This window comes from Perca flavescens, chromosome 22 (genome assembly GCF_004354835.1).
Source record: "Perca flavescens isolate YP-PL-M2 chromosome 22, PFLA_1.0, whole genome shotgun sequence".
Classification (NCBI taxonomy): domain Eukaryota; kingdom Metazoa; phylum Chordata; class Actinopteri; order Perciformes; family Percidae; genus Perca; species Perca flavescens.
In genome coordinates this window covers 13,088,267-13,105,120 of record NC_041352.1, presented here as the reverse complement: position 1 = coordinate 13,105,120, position 16,854 = coordinate 13,088,267, and the positions used below count along the sequence as shown (strand labels likewise).

Below are 16,854 nucleotides of genomic sequence, written 5' to 3'. Positions count from 1 at the left end.
GTCGTTGGAGCTTCCCATAGTGAAACACTGAACAAAGTTAGAAAAAGAACACACAAAGACACAATAGGTGTTTGATAATAAAAAGCCATGTCTGATTCATGCACAGATATACAAACGTAAGAGGTGAGAGCTCTCCTGGAGCATACAAAAAAACACTTTCCCCTCGATCTGTCACACTCTCTCTTCTTTGCACCTCTCTCCCTAGTTCCCTTTTCGAAAGGATTTATTTTTGCTGTTATCTCCCAGAGTGAACCCCTTGGTGATTGTAGCGAGGTGCTATGCTGTATCAAGCTTTTCAGCACTTGATTAGAACTAACGTGAAATTAGTCTTCGTTTAATCCCAAAACTGTCTCTTTGTGTCCTTTCAGGTGTGTCTCTCCAATGCTCTTGGTCCCTGAGGCCTGAGGAGAAGTGAGCTAAACCCAGGCCCCCATGGGACGCCCTGTTACCCAGCATGCACTGCTGCTGCTGCAGTGCATGCTGGTCCTGCGGCCCGGAGGCGTGGCCAGTAGGAGAGGGCCGGTGCTGCTGCCTGAATCACCTTGTCACAAGACAGAGCACCCGCTCATTCCACACTCAGGTAAACATGTACACACATCAAAGTGACATCATGGATTTGACTCGTTATTATTTCCCTTCATAATTATGTGAACTTTGTATGCGGTATGTTGTTAATTCATATGCTCCCTCTCTACATCCATTTCTCACTCCCTCCGTTCCTTCACTCTAACCTTTATCACATTGTTTCCTCCATCAACTTCTCTTTCCCTGCCTTCACAAGGTTAGATTTGTAGACCATATACAGAGAGGTTCTGGACCATTTCATCAGAAAATGGCACTGTTGCTAGGAGACCTAAACACTCTTGGACACATGCTGTCAGCTCTTAGTTGTAAGCAAATTGATGAGCAAAGAAAGAAAAAGTAACTTGACATTTGTATTAGGTATCTAGTTAGCAATTAGCTGTTTGTCAGTGGAATACCCCCCTGGCAACAACTGCAAACAAGATACGGACTGAAATGTTGGGATTGCATGTTGTTTACCATGGAAATGAAGTGGTATTGGTTTATTTTGTAGAAAGTAATACAAATAATCTGGAATAAGTATCCCTCTCTAGAAAGGACTACAAAATATTACAAAATAATTGGGTTAAAATCTGCTAGTACCTGAAAACAATTAACCTAAACATTTGGTTACATTGTACACATTTAGCTGATATACTTGTCTAAAAACTCTAAATAGGGTAATTTCGCTAAACTTGTACGTTGAAAAGTGATTGCCCAATCACAGCTACCGTAGCAACCATAACTAGGCCACTACAGGCATGTCAAGCTTTGGATTTCTCCATGTTCAAATTATGATTTAAAGCAGAGCGATACTGTGCATTTAAAGAGTTTGTATGGTAGTGTCTTGTACACCGGGTTGGTAAATATGTAAGGAATGAATGATGCAAGATGCAATCTGGCTACAGTAGTAACTATTTTTACCACCATTGTCTGAAACATGACACTAGCCTCAGTCTTTTTAGCACAATATCATGTACATGTATGCATCAATATTCAAGATCCCTTTTACAAAATTCCTATTTCAAACGAGTCAGCTGGAAACATTAAAAAGTTAGCCGGAGACTAACGTTAGCCTAATTAACTAGCTAACTACAGAAGATGCCCTCTTTACTCTTTGTTCCTTCCCTTGAGACACAAAGCAGACACAGCCCTCCTCGTATGCCTTTACTACACAGCTCTGCAGTTTTTCGATACAGCATACTCCACATCAGATTTTATCGTGCTTAGCCTTTATCCCACATTGCCATTGAACAACCAAACTGTAAGGAATTAATGCGAAACTTAGTCGAAATAAAGTATCAATAGCGATCAATGCAGCTCTGTCTACCCTGTGCGAAGCAGCAAAATGTCATTGAGCTGTTTTCAGTCCAGCAGAGTCCCAGTCAGATAATCACAGAAAAATTCTGTCTCGGGAGAAATGGACTAGAAGACCAAGGTCACTGCATGTGTCCAAAGATCCACATGCATGCAAAGACTCATATTCAGTAACACCGCCCAGCACAGACTCAAGAACTCTTCCTCCGCAAGCCTTTCTCTCTCCGTCTTTCTTTGCAGTCTTTGGCACTTCAATGTAGCTGAGGTGGCACTCTTCCCTGTGCGCCAATTGCAATGATGATGACTAAATGCCCATCTAACGTAATATGTTCCTTCCTTGTGCTTGCTGCATGAGGGGGATAACACACCAGCCAGTGGGTCAGCTGTGGTCAACGCGTTGGTGTTCTCTAATGTACCAGAATGGCCCATTAGGCTCTGGTGGCCTAATGCTTTGGTTGAAATATAGGAGCATTAATAAAAAAAGGGGTCAACATTTCAGTTAGTAATCAGACATGGTTCACTAAGACAAAGCCTATTGTACAGAAGAAGAGAAAAATCGTGAGAGGAACTCAGATGCATTACGGTCTGTGGGTCAGTGTCTGACAGATAAAATAGTAGATTTTGTATGGAAAAAGCTTCATCATCAGGTCACCCAAATTACAAATACTTCTTGTCAACTTAACATCTTTTTGAGTTACATGGGAAACCATAGGCAGTAACTCAGTCCCGCACATCTGCATTCAAACTGTTAAAAAGGTGGAATTATTGTTCATAAAATTAAATTGCCCTGATGCAGAAACATGTGCAGCATGCATGTACATTTCATTGGCTTGTTAATGTTGTTAAACCCTAAAAGTTCACCCGAAGTTTCAAAGCTCAAACACCTGTAGACTTCAGCTTTGTTGCCCTGGTTTTAAAGTGCTTAAACTACGCAGACTTTGCATGTCTAGAGTTTTGTTGCCTGTCATGTGGGGACAGAAAGCACACGTTTCCCTTTAACTCAAGTTGTATCATCATTCTTTGTTTACTTACATCACAATCTTATTTATTCTCAACTTCAGCACCTTTGCAGTGCAGCTGCTAATTCTCATGGTCTCATGGATGTGTCCATTTATCTTTGCCTTCATAGTTATATTTATGCTCAGTTTTTTAATAACTTTTCTTTTATTGCCTGATGATAGTCATTGTGCGGTAAAAACCCATCTCATTGTTCCGAGTTGTACAGTATACAAAGCTTTTTTAGACATTGCCAAATTACAGCCCTTGCTTTTTCGCAATAAATGCAAGTCATTACAGAAAATGCCAACACATACGCACGCATACACACGCACAAACAAACAGTGTGTGAGGGAAGAGAAACCTCTCGTTAAACCTATTATCATTCTCTGTTGTGTTGTGTCATTGTGCTCCATGTAATGTAGTTTTATCCCAGGTTGTTGAGAATGTGTAGAGCGAGGCTGCCATGACTCCTCTTCAGCCGAGCTGGGAGGACTACAAACACATTAAATATAACCCTGTGAATCACAACAACACCACACTCCCACTGTGCTCAGGCAAACCTGATCCTGTTGGACATACACACAGACACACATTAGAGTCTATAGCTAGGATATAAACGTACATTTGATGTAAAGAAATAGTTTGTTTGACATTTTGGCAAACACACTTGTTCGCTTTCTTGTCAAAAGTTAGATGAGAAGATTGATACCGCTCTCATGTCTGTAGGCTATATAAAGCTACAACCAGCTGCCGGTAAGCTTATTTTAGCCTAAGGAGTAGAAACCGCTAGCCTGGCTCTATCCAAAGGTAAGAAAATCCGCCTACCAGGACCTCTAAACCTCCCTAATTAACACATTAAAACCACAAATTCTTGTCTTAAGACATCAATTTTCATACAGATTAACAAATTAGATGTTATGTGTTAATGAGTGAGCTAGTTTTTATGCTACGCTAAGATTACCGGCTGCTGGCTGAAGCTACATATTTAGCATAAAGACATCATCTAATTCTCTGCACTAAAGAAACTACATTTTTAATTTAAAGGAATGTTTTTTTGGACTGTTGGTGGAACAAAACAAGCAATATGACAACATCACCTTGGACTGTGGGACATTACTTTTCTCTCAATTATCTGACATTTCAGAGGTTGAATTACTAAAAGAAATAGATGAATCAACTGCAGTTAGTATGCAGCACTTATATTCAAGGTTGGGGTGAAAGAAATAAGAGTGATATGCTGCTTCTCTTTACTAATTTGTGCCACTGGGTCTGCATTGTGGATGTTTGGCTCACTGAAATAGCAATTAGTTTCAGCCATAGGTTTCAGTTAGCTAGCTTGGTAAAAGAAAAAAAAAGGAGTTAACGTTCAACAACACAGAGCCCAAAGAGTGGTTGTGACCCGCACGAGAAGGTCAAGGTTTGTCTGAGTATGTTCCAGTGACAGCGTTTCTTTCTCTCTATGTGATTGTGGCCTGACTATGGAAGGGCGTGCCTCACATGGCTTTGACCCCGCTGGGGATGGCGGTTTTCTGACTTGGCACAACACTTGGCTGACAGAACTGCTACTGTGGTGCAAGGATGCTATAGTCTAAAGACCACTTTCTGCTTTGTATAGCGGTTTTAGAAATGTAGGGTTTCAGAAAGAAAGTACACTGTGCAGTTCAGCAGCTACATTCAGAATGTTTACACAAAATGTACACTCGCTACACTTTCGCAAAAACAGGTCTGAATATAGCTTCAGCAGAGGTCCAATGTAAATGTGTGTCATTTATGGAATTATCATAGGAGGGTCGTTGAAAGACTATCCCCCTTCTTGGTAAAGGATATGTTTTCAAACCAAGCATTTGCTGTGTTATTGTAGCTCAGATATACTGTATTAATAAAGTGTTGTATTTAACAAGTGTTCCTGTGTGTAGGCTTGAAGACTTTTAAAGGTTATAAACTGGTGTAAGCAATGCCTTCACAGGCCAAGCTGAGGGCCACGTCTCTGAGGAGTGGAACCGGGCCGGCAGACTGGTTTTACAGCCACAGACTGAGCTCAGCTTTTATCATCCCTGAACGGTTAACACATCGTTAGAGAGAGGGGAGTGAAAACAGGAAAATAAACAAATGGCCTCATAGCATTCATAAACATAACAGGCTACAACTAGTATCAGAGGTCTTTTAATTGGTCATTTGGGAGTGATTCTTTTGAATTGAAAGCCCTCCAAGGTATTCAAAGCTTAAATTCCAAAACATTAAGTCCGCGCTATTTGTGTCCAAGGTCAACTATGTTCTAGCCATGTTTTATTCCACTTGATGGAATGAAGAAGGACCTGTCCATATTTTTGGATTTGTACGTCTTTCATTTACCCGCTGCAATAAAATTCCCACATGTCATTTCCCCACATATATATTTTAATCTCTTCCTTTTTTCTTTTTTTTCTTTTTTTAAGTGGCATGATGAGATTTGGTTATTCTGGAGATTTTGGTTGTCTCTTCTCCCGCACCCCCTAGAACCAAACGACTCCTAAATACACATTAGATTTAAATATTTTATTGCACACTTATGTGTGGCTTGACCGTGGTTTGTTTCGCATGATTCACTCGCTGCCCCAGTGCCACAGCACAGCCACGGTAATTTGAGGTGCAGGGCTTTGAGCTGTAATATGTTCTTGTTTTTCTTGCTCGAAATAACATAATAGGAAGAAAACCTTTGAGCGCAGAGCCGCGCGCCAAAGGTTTTAACTGACCTTGTTTTTTTCAAACTGCGCAGGTGTTTGTTTTCTCGACCGCTTGGCCAAATTGTTTCTTCACATCAACTTGACCAAATAGTTGCCATTCTTTGGTTGCCCATTACCACAGGGCTGCATTTAGAGTGAACAGGCTCTTCATTTATGCAAGCGTCTGTTGTCACACTCTATCTACACCACTCATAGACAAACCATTCATGTTTCAGAATTGGTTCCACATGTTGCCATTGTTGCAGGCCTGGCAGTACTGTAAAGCACTAACTTTGAGCGCTGGCAGACTGAAGACTGGCGTGGCCTCTGATGCTGGGTGTAAATATTTATATATCCTGTCATTTTGTCTTTGTGTCAACTGCTCCGTGTCAGAGCGGGGAATAACAAACGGGTGTGAGTGATGGGCTGTTCTATTTTAAGGAGGAGGGAGACAGGGGTTAAGGGGATAAGATGGGACTGAGAGGGTGTGTGTGTGTGTGTGTGTGTGTGTGTGTGTGTGTGTGTGTGTGTGTGTGTGTGTGTGTGTGTGTGTGTGTGTGTTGGTTTTATGTTGGCTCAGAGCCCTGGCTGCTCTCTGAATTTTCATCCCAATCGGTGTGTATGATTCTGCACGCGTGTGTGCGATTACGCCTTCGTCTCATCGGCAGCCAATCCCCTGATTCAGGCAGCTGCTGTACAAGCATGGCTGTGATGTGATTACATTATCACGTGCATTTAAAGGGCAGCTGATACGAACCCGTGTAACATGCAAGCAGGCCTGAAATCTAGGAAGTGAGATTGGGAGTGGGATTAGTTTTTATTTCAGGATAAATATTAGCTGGGGGTTGTACTACTATTTTCTCTTCTACTGGATTAACGATACTGTTGATTTTATGGGATCATAAAAACCTCCCTGCTTGCCCCTAAAATAAGCTTATACAACCCATCGAAAAACAAATAAATATCACAAGTCAGATCAGAGTTCAAATCAGTGTGATTAGTCTCTGTGAAGCTAACCCAGTATCCTGCAGTGCTGTTTTTGAAAATTTTTTCAAGTGTGCCACTGTCTTGTATCCCTGTAGTAAACCCAAACTTTGATCTCCTAAACCCCCACGAGTTTGACTTTGTGAAGCTCCGTATATTTAGCTCCGCAGCCTTGGGAGGTTCCATCCACGCTGGTTATGAATGTTTATGAATGGTCCTTGGCCCAGTCACAAAAGGCCATAAATCCTTTGAGTGCTGTTATGTTCAATTAGAACCTCGTGCCCCTTTTCCACACTCCAACAAATATCCTTTCTTCTCTGTTTCTGTCTCACACACACACACACACACACACACACACACACTCCATCACCCCGTTAGCGAGCCTCCCCTGGTGAGTCAGGGAGATTTATGGGGAGAAGCAGGGTTCGTCAAGCGGCTTCTTCCCCCGGAGGGTGTCACTGTTACATTTGTATGCCAGGGATCCTCTCGATGGAGTGAAAAACAAGCCCAGTGGAGCTAAAGGATTGGCACTTCCAAAACTTTGTGTCTCCCTACAGAATTTAAGCAGAACAGAAGCCATTAACCAAAATGAAATCTTTGGGGTGAAGTTGTTCGTGATCTGCCAGATATTTATTTCACTGCTGCTGATGAAAATGTATTAGGGCTGTGTAACCTGGAGTCAGACGCTGGATGCTTTTTCCTCTAGCAGTTGCACTCCATACTGGAGACTTGAAAGAGAACAAGGGAACATGTCTTTGCATACAGCGGCGCTGTCTCGCAGCAGATGATGTTGTTTTGTTAGGAGACTTGGAGTTTGGTCCCACTACGTGAAGTGGAGGAGGCAGATGTTCTTCGGAAGCTCCCAGGTTTCTTGCTCTGTTTGTATTCATTTTAAAACACCAAGAATTCCCACGTTTGTCACCGAAACCCGAAAGTACTTGCTTTTGATGCAGTCAAGGGAGAGCATGCTTTCATTTGAAACGCTGTGTGACAGGTGTGCCTGAAGAAGCAGATAATGTGTTGCAGAGAGGATATTCAAGCTGTCCTCTCCCTCCGTTCCGGCCCTGATGGAAAGCTCCCTGGTAAATAAAAAAAAGTCCCTTTGGAATTTTTAGTCTGGAAATAGCTCACAAATGTAGTGATGGATGATTTTAAATCACTGTAGCAACCAACGCTAAAAACTCTGCAGGAATTCTGGCACCTTACTCAAAAATAATAATTTCGAGCTTTTTGGAGAAAATATCCCAAATGTGGTGATGATTTTTGGAAGTGTAATCCGACAGTATAGAATAAGTTATTATGACTGCAGATCGAGTATGTGATGAGTGATGTTGAAAACACGTCACCATGACTGATTGACCACCCTCGACTAAACCTATCGGGTAACCAGATGGTAGACAGGCCGTCCTCATCGCTCGGCAACCACACTGTCCTGTGATTGGATTGGTCAGGGGTTAATGGGTTGGGCGCCATGAGAACAGGCATGTTGTGGATAAGATGTCAGTGTCTGTCTGGGATATCTCTCTCTCTCTCTTCATGTGTGTATGTATTCACCGTACCAAGGTCAATTTCCATAAAAAGTCGGACTCTCATCTGTCTTCATCGTTCATCCACAGTATACATTTACATGAAAGCGGTAAATCAACAGTTGTGATGGTTTACAGAAATCAAAGGACTGCCCACTGAGTCACAAGAAGCTAGATTTCACTATTTTGTACACATTCACTTATGAATGGAAGTCTCCAGTCTCGCTTTTATTTTGGTGAGGCTCAGAAGCAGTAATGTAAGAGTACTTTGATCCGTGGAAAATTATTTTTTGAATGAGCGACAGCAGGGACAGCTCAAAGCATTTTGTATTTATTCAATCTCTTCTTCATTTCCTTCAGTAGAAGGGCTCATATTCGCATCATTACAGGTAACAACTTGCCTAATGGTTTTGTTGAGTAGTAGTAATTACAAAATATGCTAAACTAAAATATAATGATCTATAACTCTATCTTATGCAAAAGTAAATGAAATGTATATGAGTCAAGTCAGGTCAGGTTTACCTATGTAGCCCAAAATTGTCAAGAGGACTGTCTGTACAGCATTACTTTAAACACTATATTGGTCCTCACTGTTGGAAGACATATTCAGACGTAAAAGCACCACAGTGGAAATTATTCAATAACAAGTAAAAGTCCTGCATTCAAAATCTTGCTTTAGTAACAGAAGTAATATCCACTAAATGTACTTTCTGAAAAAGGGCCCCTGTGAGTGTAATACCGTCATATATTATATTATTATTAGAATGTTACTGATGTATTCATGTGTAAGCAACATTTGAAACTTGTACTAGCTGGTTGACTTGGAGCTAATTGTGGCTACTCTACAATACTATCGGATAGTTTAATCTATATCAATGCAATGTATGCATTGCAACTTACCTGATGTGAAATAACATTATGTTTAACTGTGTTATAAGTTTATGATATCATTAACTTACTGTATGTAGCAGGTACACAAACACCCCACACAGACCATTATTTTTGATGAGCCCCACCTCTTCTGTCCGTTATTGCAGGCTTTATAGATGTGTGGTTTGCACCTGCCAATAATGCAGCATTACTGCTACAGCCGAAAACTTGCATTTGTTGCCCATGTAAACTCATTGTAATGCAAAACACAAGTGCGATGGCTCTAATATTTACATCTCAGATGCTACGCAGCATCACTAAAGGTAGACGGAAAGGTAAAAATCTGAACAAAGGCAGAAGTGGAACGACTTGCTGCTATTATAAATTTGGCCTTGTCTGAAGAAAAGTTACAGCAGCCCTTTGAACGCAGCTTATTCATCAGCACAGCTGTCATCTGTAATCGTAAAGTCTCCTCTCTGATTGGTTCACATTATTTGTGTCCTGTGGTGTCGTTGGCAGCGATGGAGCCATGGATCTTCAGGTTCAAAGCAGAAGGCACGGTGGATTACTCACAGCTGACCTTCGACCCTGGCCAGAACGAACTGATCGTCGGTGCCAGGTAACGCATATCTGAGTTTTTGTCTCCTGTCTCTTTCTGTTGTTGTCTGTCCTGTTATTGTCTTATCTTTCATTCCCCTTCTTTTCAGTGTTTGTTGGTGCATTGCATGAGTAATGATCACATTCTCTATAGGTGTCTTCCAAAGCCAGAGAACACTGGCTTTGGAGATTGTTTCCAAGTCCATTGTGTGTGTTTGTGTGTGTGTGTGTGTGTGTGTGTGTGTGTGTGTGTGTCTGTCTGTGTGTGTGTTTGTGTGTGTGAACGCATACTTACATTCACGCTGTGTGAGTCTGTGGCTGATTCCAGATGAAGTGCGCTCTGCACTTCTCTTAATGGCTTACTTGTCAATAGACAGAAACACTCCCCACAACATGAACAAGATATAAGGAAGGAGCCAGCAGGAAGGTGAGCAGCAAAACAAAGTGAGCCCAGGGAATTTACTAATGCACCCCAGGAACTTAGATGGAAAAGGCTAATCGGGTCGAGTGTGTATGTGTGGATGGATAAGAAGCAAAGGTCCAAGAGGCCAGTGGATTCTCACTGAAACTGCTGGCAAAACTGTGATAATATAATATATAAAAGCCACATAATGTTTTTTTTTGTTCCTGGCAATCTTTTATTTTTAGCTACAATTCTATCAACACATGGTATTTGGAGTACTAAAAAAAAAAATGAGATATAAGATTTAGTTCAATTTTCTGTGCCAACTTGATGACTGTGGAGTGTCTGACTGTGAAAGGCGTTGTGGCTGGATGGATGGCTGCAGGCTGGGTTAGAAGAATGAGTGATAATGGAAGGAAAGAGGGATCGATGCAAATATCAATACAGTAAAACGGGGCCATGGCCACACTGAGACCTGGCTGATAGCCACTCTTCAGGAGACTGATAGATCTCAGTGAAAGTGTTTGTATGTGTATGTGTGTGCAAGAATGTGTGTGAAAAATAAACATGCTTGAAGATTTGAGCTCCAAAATAAGATATTTACTTTATAAAAAAACAATGCTTGCTCTTTAAAAATGATTGCTGATATTAAAGAAAAACCCATAATGGGTTATTGTTAAAGCTATTGCAGGGCCTCTGCCTGCAAAATAGTTTTTAAGCAACACAGATCGATCTTTATAAAGAGTTTTTGCTGTGAAATTGAACTTAACTCACCAAATGTTTAAGACAACTTTGTGGAACTAAAACTACAAAATCTGGATAATACAGTGGTCTCAAAGAGGGGAAAAAAATCACAATAATTAATGCTTTTCGCCCTAATTGTCAGGTTTCATTTGATCTAGACATCGTTATTCAATAAATAGAATATAGAATATTCCTCCTTAAGAACCTCATGTTTCTTGAAAAGTTGTAAATGCCAATTTGTGCTGTGCAAATTTGAAAGGCTTCAATCAGGATAGGCACTTATTAAGGCTTTGATTTTCTTTCAGTCTCTTTCTTTCTCTCTCCCTATTTCTCATACACACAAAACTCAAGAGATAGTGGCATATCGTAAAACTTTCCAGTCTTTTTTGCTTCCTAATTAACTGTTGAAGAAACCTAGAGGTCCATAATTTGCTGCAGCGGTTGAAATCCAACCATCCACCACCTATGAGTACCCTGATTAAACTCTTCCAACTCCTTATGCCAGCAGGGGAAAAAAATAATTTTTTAACTTCTGAGTGGGGAAAACTTTAGATGCTTTAGATTCAACAGTTTGAAATGGAAACGCTGCCGATTTTACACATCAAAGTCGGTTTACAGGTCTTAGGGAGTACTACTGCATATGTGAAAGTTGTCGAGTTGTATTGTGGGTAATGGAGGCGCCAGGTTTTTGACAAGGAAGAAGCATGTGTGGAATAAAAAAAGACAATATCTCTGCTTCTACTGTACCAATTTTGATCTTTTTTTAAACTGTCCATCATGACTTTGAAAGTGTTATAGAAGTGCAATGCTAAATAGGTGGGAAAAAGTGTGTAGTCATCCTCTGAATCTTTTTTACCCCTAACTTGCTATTTAAGCAGTTTAAGTCTGTATGCTCCCCTTTTGGATGTGGAAATCCCTTTGTACTGGTGGCACTATGGGTAGAGGGGGTGAAGATGAAAGAACTAAAGAGAGAACACAGATTAAAAACTGTACAGAGCTTTGGCCACATCTTGATTTTTTTGGAGCAAATGGCTCCATTAGCTCACAAACGTATTTTATTTTTACAGAAATCACCTCTTCAGACTGAATCTGGAAGACCTTACACTGATCCAGGTGAGTGCTAATTCTGTCTAACTCTGTCTTTCTGACTCACCCACTGTTCTGAGTGAATATGTTGGCTCTTGCAGTCACGCTGGCACACACATCCAGAGTGCCACTTGCCTCCAAGTAACGCTGCGCTATAGTCGTAGCGTGCTGCCAGCTCCCACAACTTAAAGCTGTTACAGTAAAATGGTTTAGCATTTCACATGTCACAACAACTTCCCATCCGGTGGAGTGACAAGTGGGTTTGGTCAAAAGCGCTGTGAGTCTACACGCAGAGGGAAGGAAAGAGTCATGTTATAAAGTATAGACAGCATAAATACCCTGCTTGTTTAAATCCAATTTGAAACTGTGTATGACATATACTCCGCAGCTGTACTTTTCCACATTTTCTAGGGTATGAACATGGAGTCCAATTTCTTTTAAAATGAGTCTACCATTTTGGTTAAACCGTCTTGTTCCTGAATCATATGCTCTGAAATATTAAACAGAAATTAAAGAATGCTAACTTCAGGGCTAGAGTTCTGCCGATGTTGTAACATTTGCACAAAACACGCATGGAAGAGGTAGCAATTAGTCTTTCATTCCCTTTCTCCCACATGTTGTAATTCTAATATTTCTCTACATCCTCTCATTTTTCTTTCTTTTATTACACTTGTATGAGCCCACATCCCCCCCTGTGGAGCCAAGCGTTTTGTGACCCACTGAGTTACCATACAAACATTGACACATTGAAGGGGTTTATTTCTAGGTGGTAGCAGCAAGGCTTCTTTGATGGTTTGACAACTCTTGATGTTCGCCACTTACACCCTGGAAAACCAGAGGAGAGGATGATGAGAGAAAGAGAAACAGTGGAGCGAGAATGGCTGGATGGAACAAAAGGGAGACTGGAGGGAGCTCTGTTGATATAAATCCGCCTGGGAAGGGAAAATGAGAAAAACGGCCGGACTAAATGAGAGGCAAGACTGCATTTGTTGGATGGGAAGGAGTGGAAGGCAGCACACACAAAGGAATGAGAGAGCAGTGAGACAGCACACTGACAGAGGAAAGAAACCCCCCACAGAGATAGACGAGGATTCACGCAGAGCTGGTCTTTTGTTGCCGCTCACTGGGACACATGCTTTTTAAACATACTCTGTGTCATTCACGCACCCAATCATCCATCCTTCTTTATTTCATCCTGCGCTCGGCTGGCACTGCAGAATCGACCAGGAGATTCCAGCGACCCAATCAACCCCTCATCTCCAAGACATCTTCTCTAAAGAGAATAGGACTTGGTAATCCCTGCTAAGGCCTGGCGCCAATTTAAGATGACCTGTGCACTAGTGCCTGTTTTGCATTTGATTGGACCAAGGCTGTAGAGTCAAGGGGAAGGCTAAGTTCAACTGCTGAGATGCTATACTTCTATTCACCTCCCTCTGCAATCTTTTTCTCTCCTACCTTCATGTTCACCCTGGCAGAAAAACAGGAGATTAATTGCACAGAGATTTGGTTGCCTCTGTGGCTCGGTATACATATATTTCTCACTCTTACTGTTTTTGGATATGAAAAACTTGATCCTTTTTGGCATCATTGCTCCACTCACCTCACATGCATTGCCGATTGTTCAAATAGATTTACAAGGAAATATGGTGCTGAGAGTGTCAGAGCGAGCAAAGAAAGTTTGAGCACAAACGGGTTTTATTTCGGTTGCACCGCTGTTCAAAATAGTTGCATGAGGTTCTTTTTTTCCCTTTTTTTCTTTCCTGCAAAAGGAAAATAAAAGCTAAAAGCTAAAAGCTACACCTACGCTTGTCTTTGTGAGTTCACCACATCCCCATGTATCAGCCATCTCAGATAATGCCCAGTGGCAGTGATTTGTTCTTGCATGGCTGGCAGCGCTAAGAGGGAGGCTGTGTATGGGATGACAGAGCAAAAGGCTTAGAGCAGGTGTAATACAAACAGCCTATAATATGCTAAAGAGGTGGATATAATTACCATATGATCGATGTCAGGCTGATCTCATCTTGTATGTGCATGCATCAAACATTTACGAAAACAACAGCCATGGCTTTTGCTTCATGAAGGCAACATTAATCCAACCCTCTTTTCCTGTCCTTGTTTGCTGTATGTTGAGTTGTTTTCGAGCTTTGTGCAAGGCAGAAAATAAACTATAAATAGTTGATAGTCTTACCATTGTATGTTGGAGGGTTTAGAGAATAGTGACACTTAGGGTGGTAGCTAAACCCTGCTGGTCTAACCCACTCTATTGCACATATCGAGTTGAGACTCTGAGATCGATAAAGCCTGAGCCCAGCAGCCATAATCTCCTCAGTAAATGCCCTCCTAGCTTGGAAGTAATAACAAATAGAAAAAAGCCAAGAACATCAGAAGTTGGAAAGAGAGGGGACCTTTGTTAAAAGAGTTGATGTCAAGCCATCTGAGAACTTCTGCACTTTCATTGCCCATTTCGAGGCCCCTCCCTGTCTTTGCTCTTCAGTGAGTCCTGGGAGTAGAAAGGCTTCAGTTACTTATGAAGAGGAACTGTTTACACGACAGGAAGACACTTTCTGAATCATAAAGAGAAAATCTTCCACATTACATGAACTTGCTAGCCTGTTGTCGGACTGAATAGCAATCGGGGGGCTGAAGTGGGAGGAGTCAGGACTTGAAACATGAGTCAGCCCTCCCTATGGCCTTGATTGGAGTTAATATCTGGCACTTAAAGTTTTTTTTCCGCAGTGTCTCGACAGCCTGAAAAGGCCTTCCTCTCCCTGTCAACCTCTACCCTCATCCTCACTGATCTGGAAAACACTGACAAGAACAAAAGGTGGATACTTTTCTCCTTGCTCCACTTTCAAACTTGTGAAAAAAGAAGACAAGGACTTAACTCTGCAGCATGCACAAGTAACTTTTAGAGCGACCACAGCCAAAGAATTAGCTATAAAAACAGCAGCCACAAAGCGCAATATCCTCACTCTATCTACAGGTGAATCCCACTTTATATCTCACATCTGTTCAGTATTGAACTACTTTCCCCTCTGACCGTCATTCAACTCCCTGATCTTTTTTGCTGCCAACTTTGGGGAAGCGAATCAACGCTGGGGTCGCCGTTATCCACTGTCCATGGCCCACTGCAGAGGGGACAAACACTGATGAATTGGCCTTCTGCATTTGCATTGTGTTTAATTTCCCATTGTGCTGCCAGGGCAGATGAATGGCCACACCGGCTAGATGTACCACTCAGCCTTGTGTTTTTGTTTGCCCGTGAGCTCCCCAAATGAATGTCCTTTGACATACTTAAATACCCTAATGCAGTGATCTCGCCCCACCCAACCTGTTTTTAGCTGCCTCTTTACCCTTGCACACCTGGTCTGATAACAGGCAGCACTCATTCAAGCTGGTCCTTTAAACCCAAAGTGTCTAATTTGCAGGCACAATAAGGGCTTGTTGAATTCACAATATCCTAAGCAAAGGTGCTAATGAAAGAAGAAATGAAAAGAAAAAAACCTGCAAGAATCAAATATTAGCGTGCTGTTAACATCCTAAATCAAAACAGGATTCAGACATTAAGGCCACGTTTTAACAGAAACACTGTGGCACAGCATTAGTTGATAAGCACTGGGATGAGGAGGATCAGTGGCATTGTTCACCATTCGATACAGCACCAGAGGAGGAGAAAAAGAGTGGATATTCACTCCAGCCTCTCTCTCGTGAAAACACTATCCATAACAGCTCCCGTTGGCGTTGAGATGTATATTGTGCCTCCATTTTTCTTCACTTCCCCTTGTATTGTTTTGTCGTTAAGAAGGAAAGAGTACTCCAAAGAAAACAAAAGGCTCTCTTCAGTCACACATGTTCTATTTCATGGGCCTGCCTTTTGCAATTACACTTTGTCAGACAGACAATTAGCCCTGCTAATCAGTAGCTCACAGAAACTGTCCCCCATAACTCTGGAAGCATTGCTAATTCAATTACTAGAACCCACTAACTTGGCCATTTACATGCATAGAGTGAAATGCATCAGTGGGATTAGAAATACAAATACCAGCACATTCAGTGATATCACTACACCTCTGACTTACCAGTTTATGCTGTTATGATGATACACGTAGTGACTCAGAACTACACACTCGCTGAGACGTAGTCTCACTTTGCCAGACCTTCCTCCACAGCGCTGCGAAGGAGGGTCTGGCTAGTCCACACAGCATTCGGGGATGGGAGAAAAACATGCTGTGGTTTATTGGCATTTCTTTAAACCAATCACGATCGTCTTGGTCGACACTAAGCTCCGCACGGAGCCACCGTGCCTCTGCAAAATAACCTCTGGAAGGAACTTGTTTTGGTGGAACGTGTACGTTCAAAAGTTGTTTTAGTCGTGAAACAAAAAACTCAGATTGGACAGATAGTCTAGCTAGCTGTCTGGATTTACCCTGCAGAGATCTGAGGAGCAGTTAATGATAGTCCTCATAAATTAAAAATTCCAACACAAAGAAAGCGGAGGAAACGGACATCGGCTGAACAGACATGCATCCGGCTGAATTTCCGGCGGCACCGGAGCAATCCCGGAAGTGGAACGTCGTGGATATAGACTAGCTGAGATGTGGCATAAAGACCAATTTTATGTGTAAATCTTTCAGCAGCTTACATCAGAAGACATCAGTCTGAATAGTAAATATTGTGCCAGCACATCAAAAGGCAATATCAGCTATTCATAAGGCAGATTAGATTTCCCCAGCAGGATTTGTCCAGCTCTCACTCTCAACCCACCGTCCCCTTATAATGAGACACAGCCAGTCATTTCATAGAGCTAGACAGCTGTCAGCAGCGAGTGTGTTCTCTAGACCCTCTTTATGCAAAAATATATTCAGTATCATGTCAGGAAAAAATGCAGTTTTGGAATTCAGCTCCTCACTCTCTCCTCAGTCTTACTGACTACTTCACTCTGCCCACACTGTCTCCCTTGTTCTGGCTGACTCCTAAGTTGGATTCTGTTTTCTCTTTGTTTTTTTTTTCTGTTTGTCCCTTATTTTCTTTTTTCTGTCATCTCCACTGTCTCTGTCTATCTCCC

General features: G+C 41.7%; 1 protein-coding gene across 3 annotated transcripts in view; it reads left to right on the top strand.

Annotated features, from left to right (window-relative positions):
• sema5a (sema domain, seven thrombospondin repeats (type 1 and type 1-like), transmembrane domain (TM) and short cytoplasmic domain, (semaphorin) 5A) overlaps positions 1–16,854 on the top strand; it is a 111,563-nt gene that overhangs the window by 31,154 nt on the left and 63,555 nt on the right. Inside the window, exons 2-5 of one of the 3 annotated variants that reach the window (XM_028569874.1) lie at positions 369–580; positions 9,479–9,578; positions 9,930–9,983; positions 11,771–11,816. In XM_028569874.1, the coding sequence (XP_028425675.1) occupies positions 433–580; positions 9,479–9,578; positions 9,930–9,983; positions 11,771–11,816 (348 nt within the window). In that variant the 5' untranslated portion in view covers positions 369–432. Of the gene's footprint in view, positions 1–368; positions 581–3,461; positions 3,685–9,478; positions 9,579–9,929; positions 9,984–11,770; positions 11,817–16,854 lie in introns of those variants that run through there. The other 2 variants (XM_028569876.1, XM_028569875.1) reach the window with 2 other exon arrangements.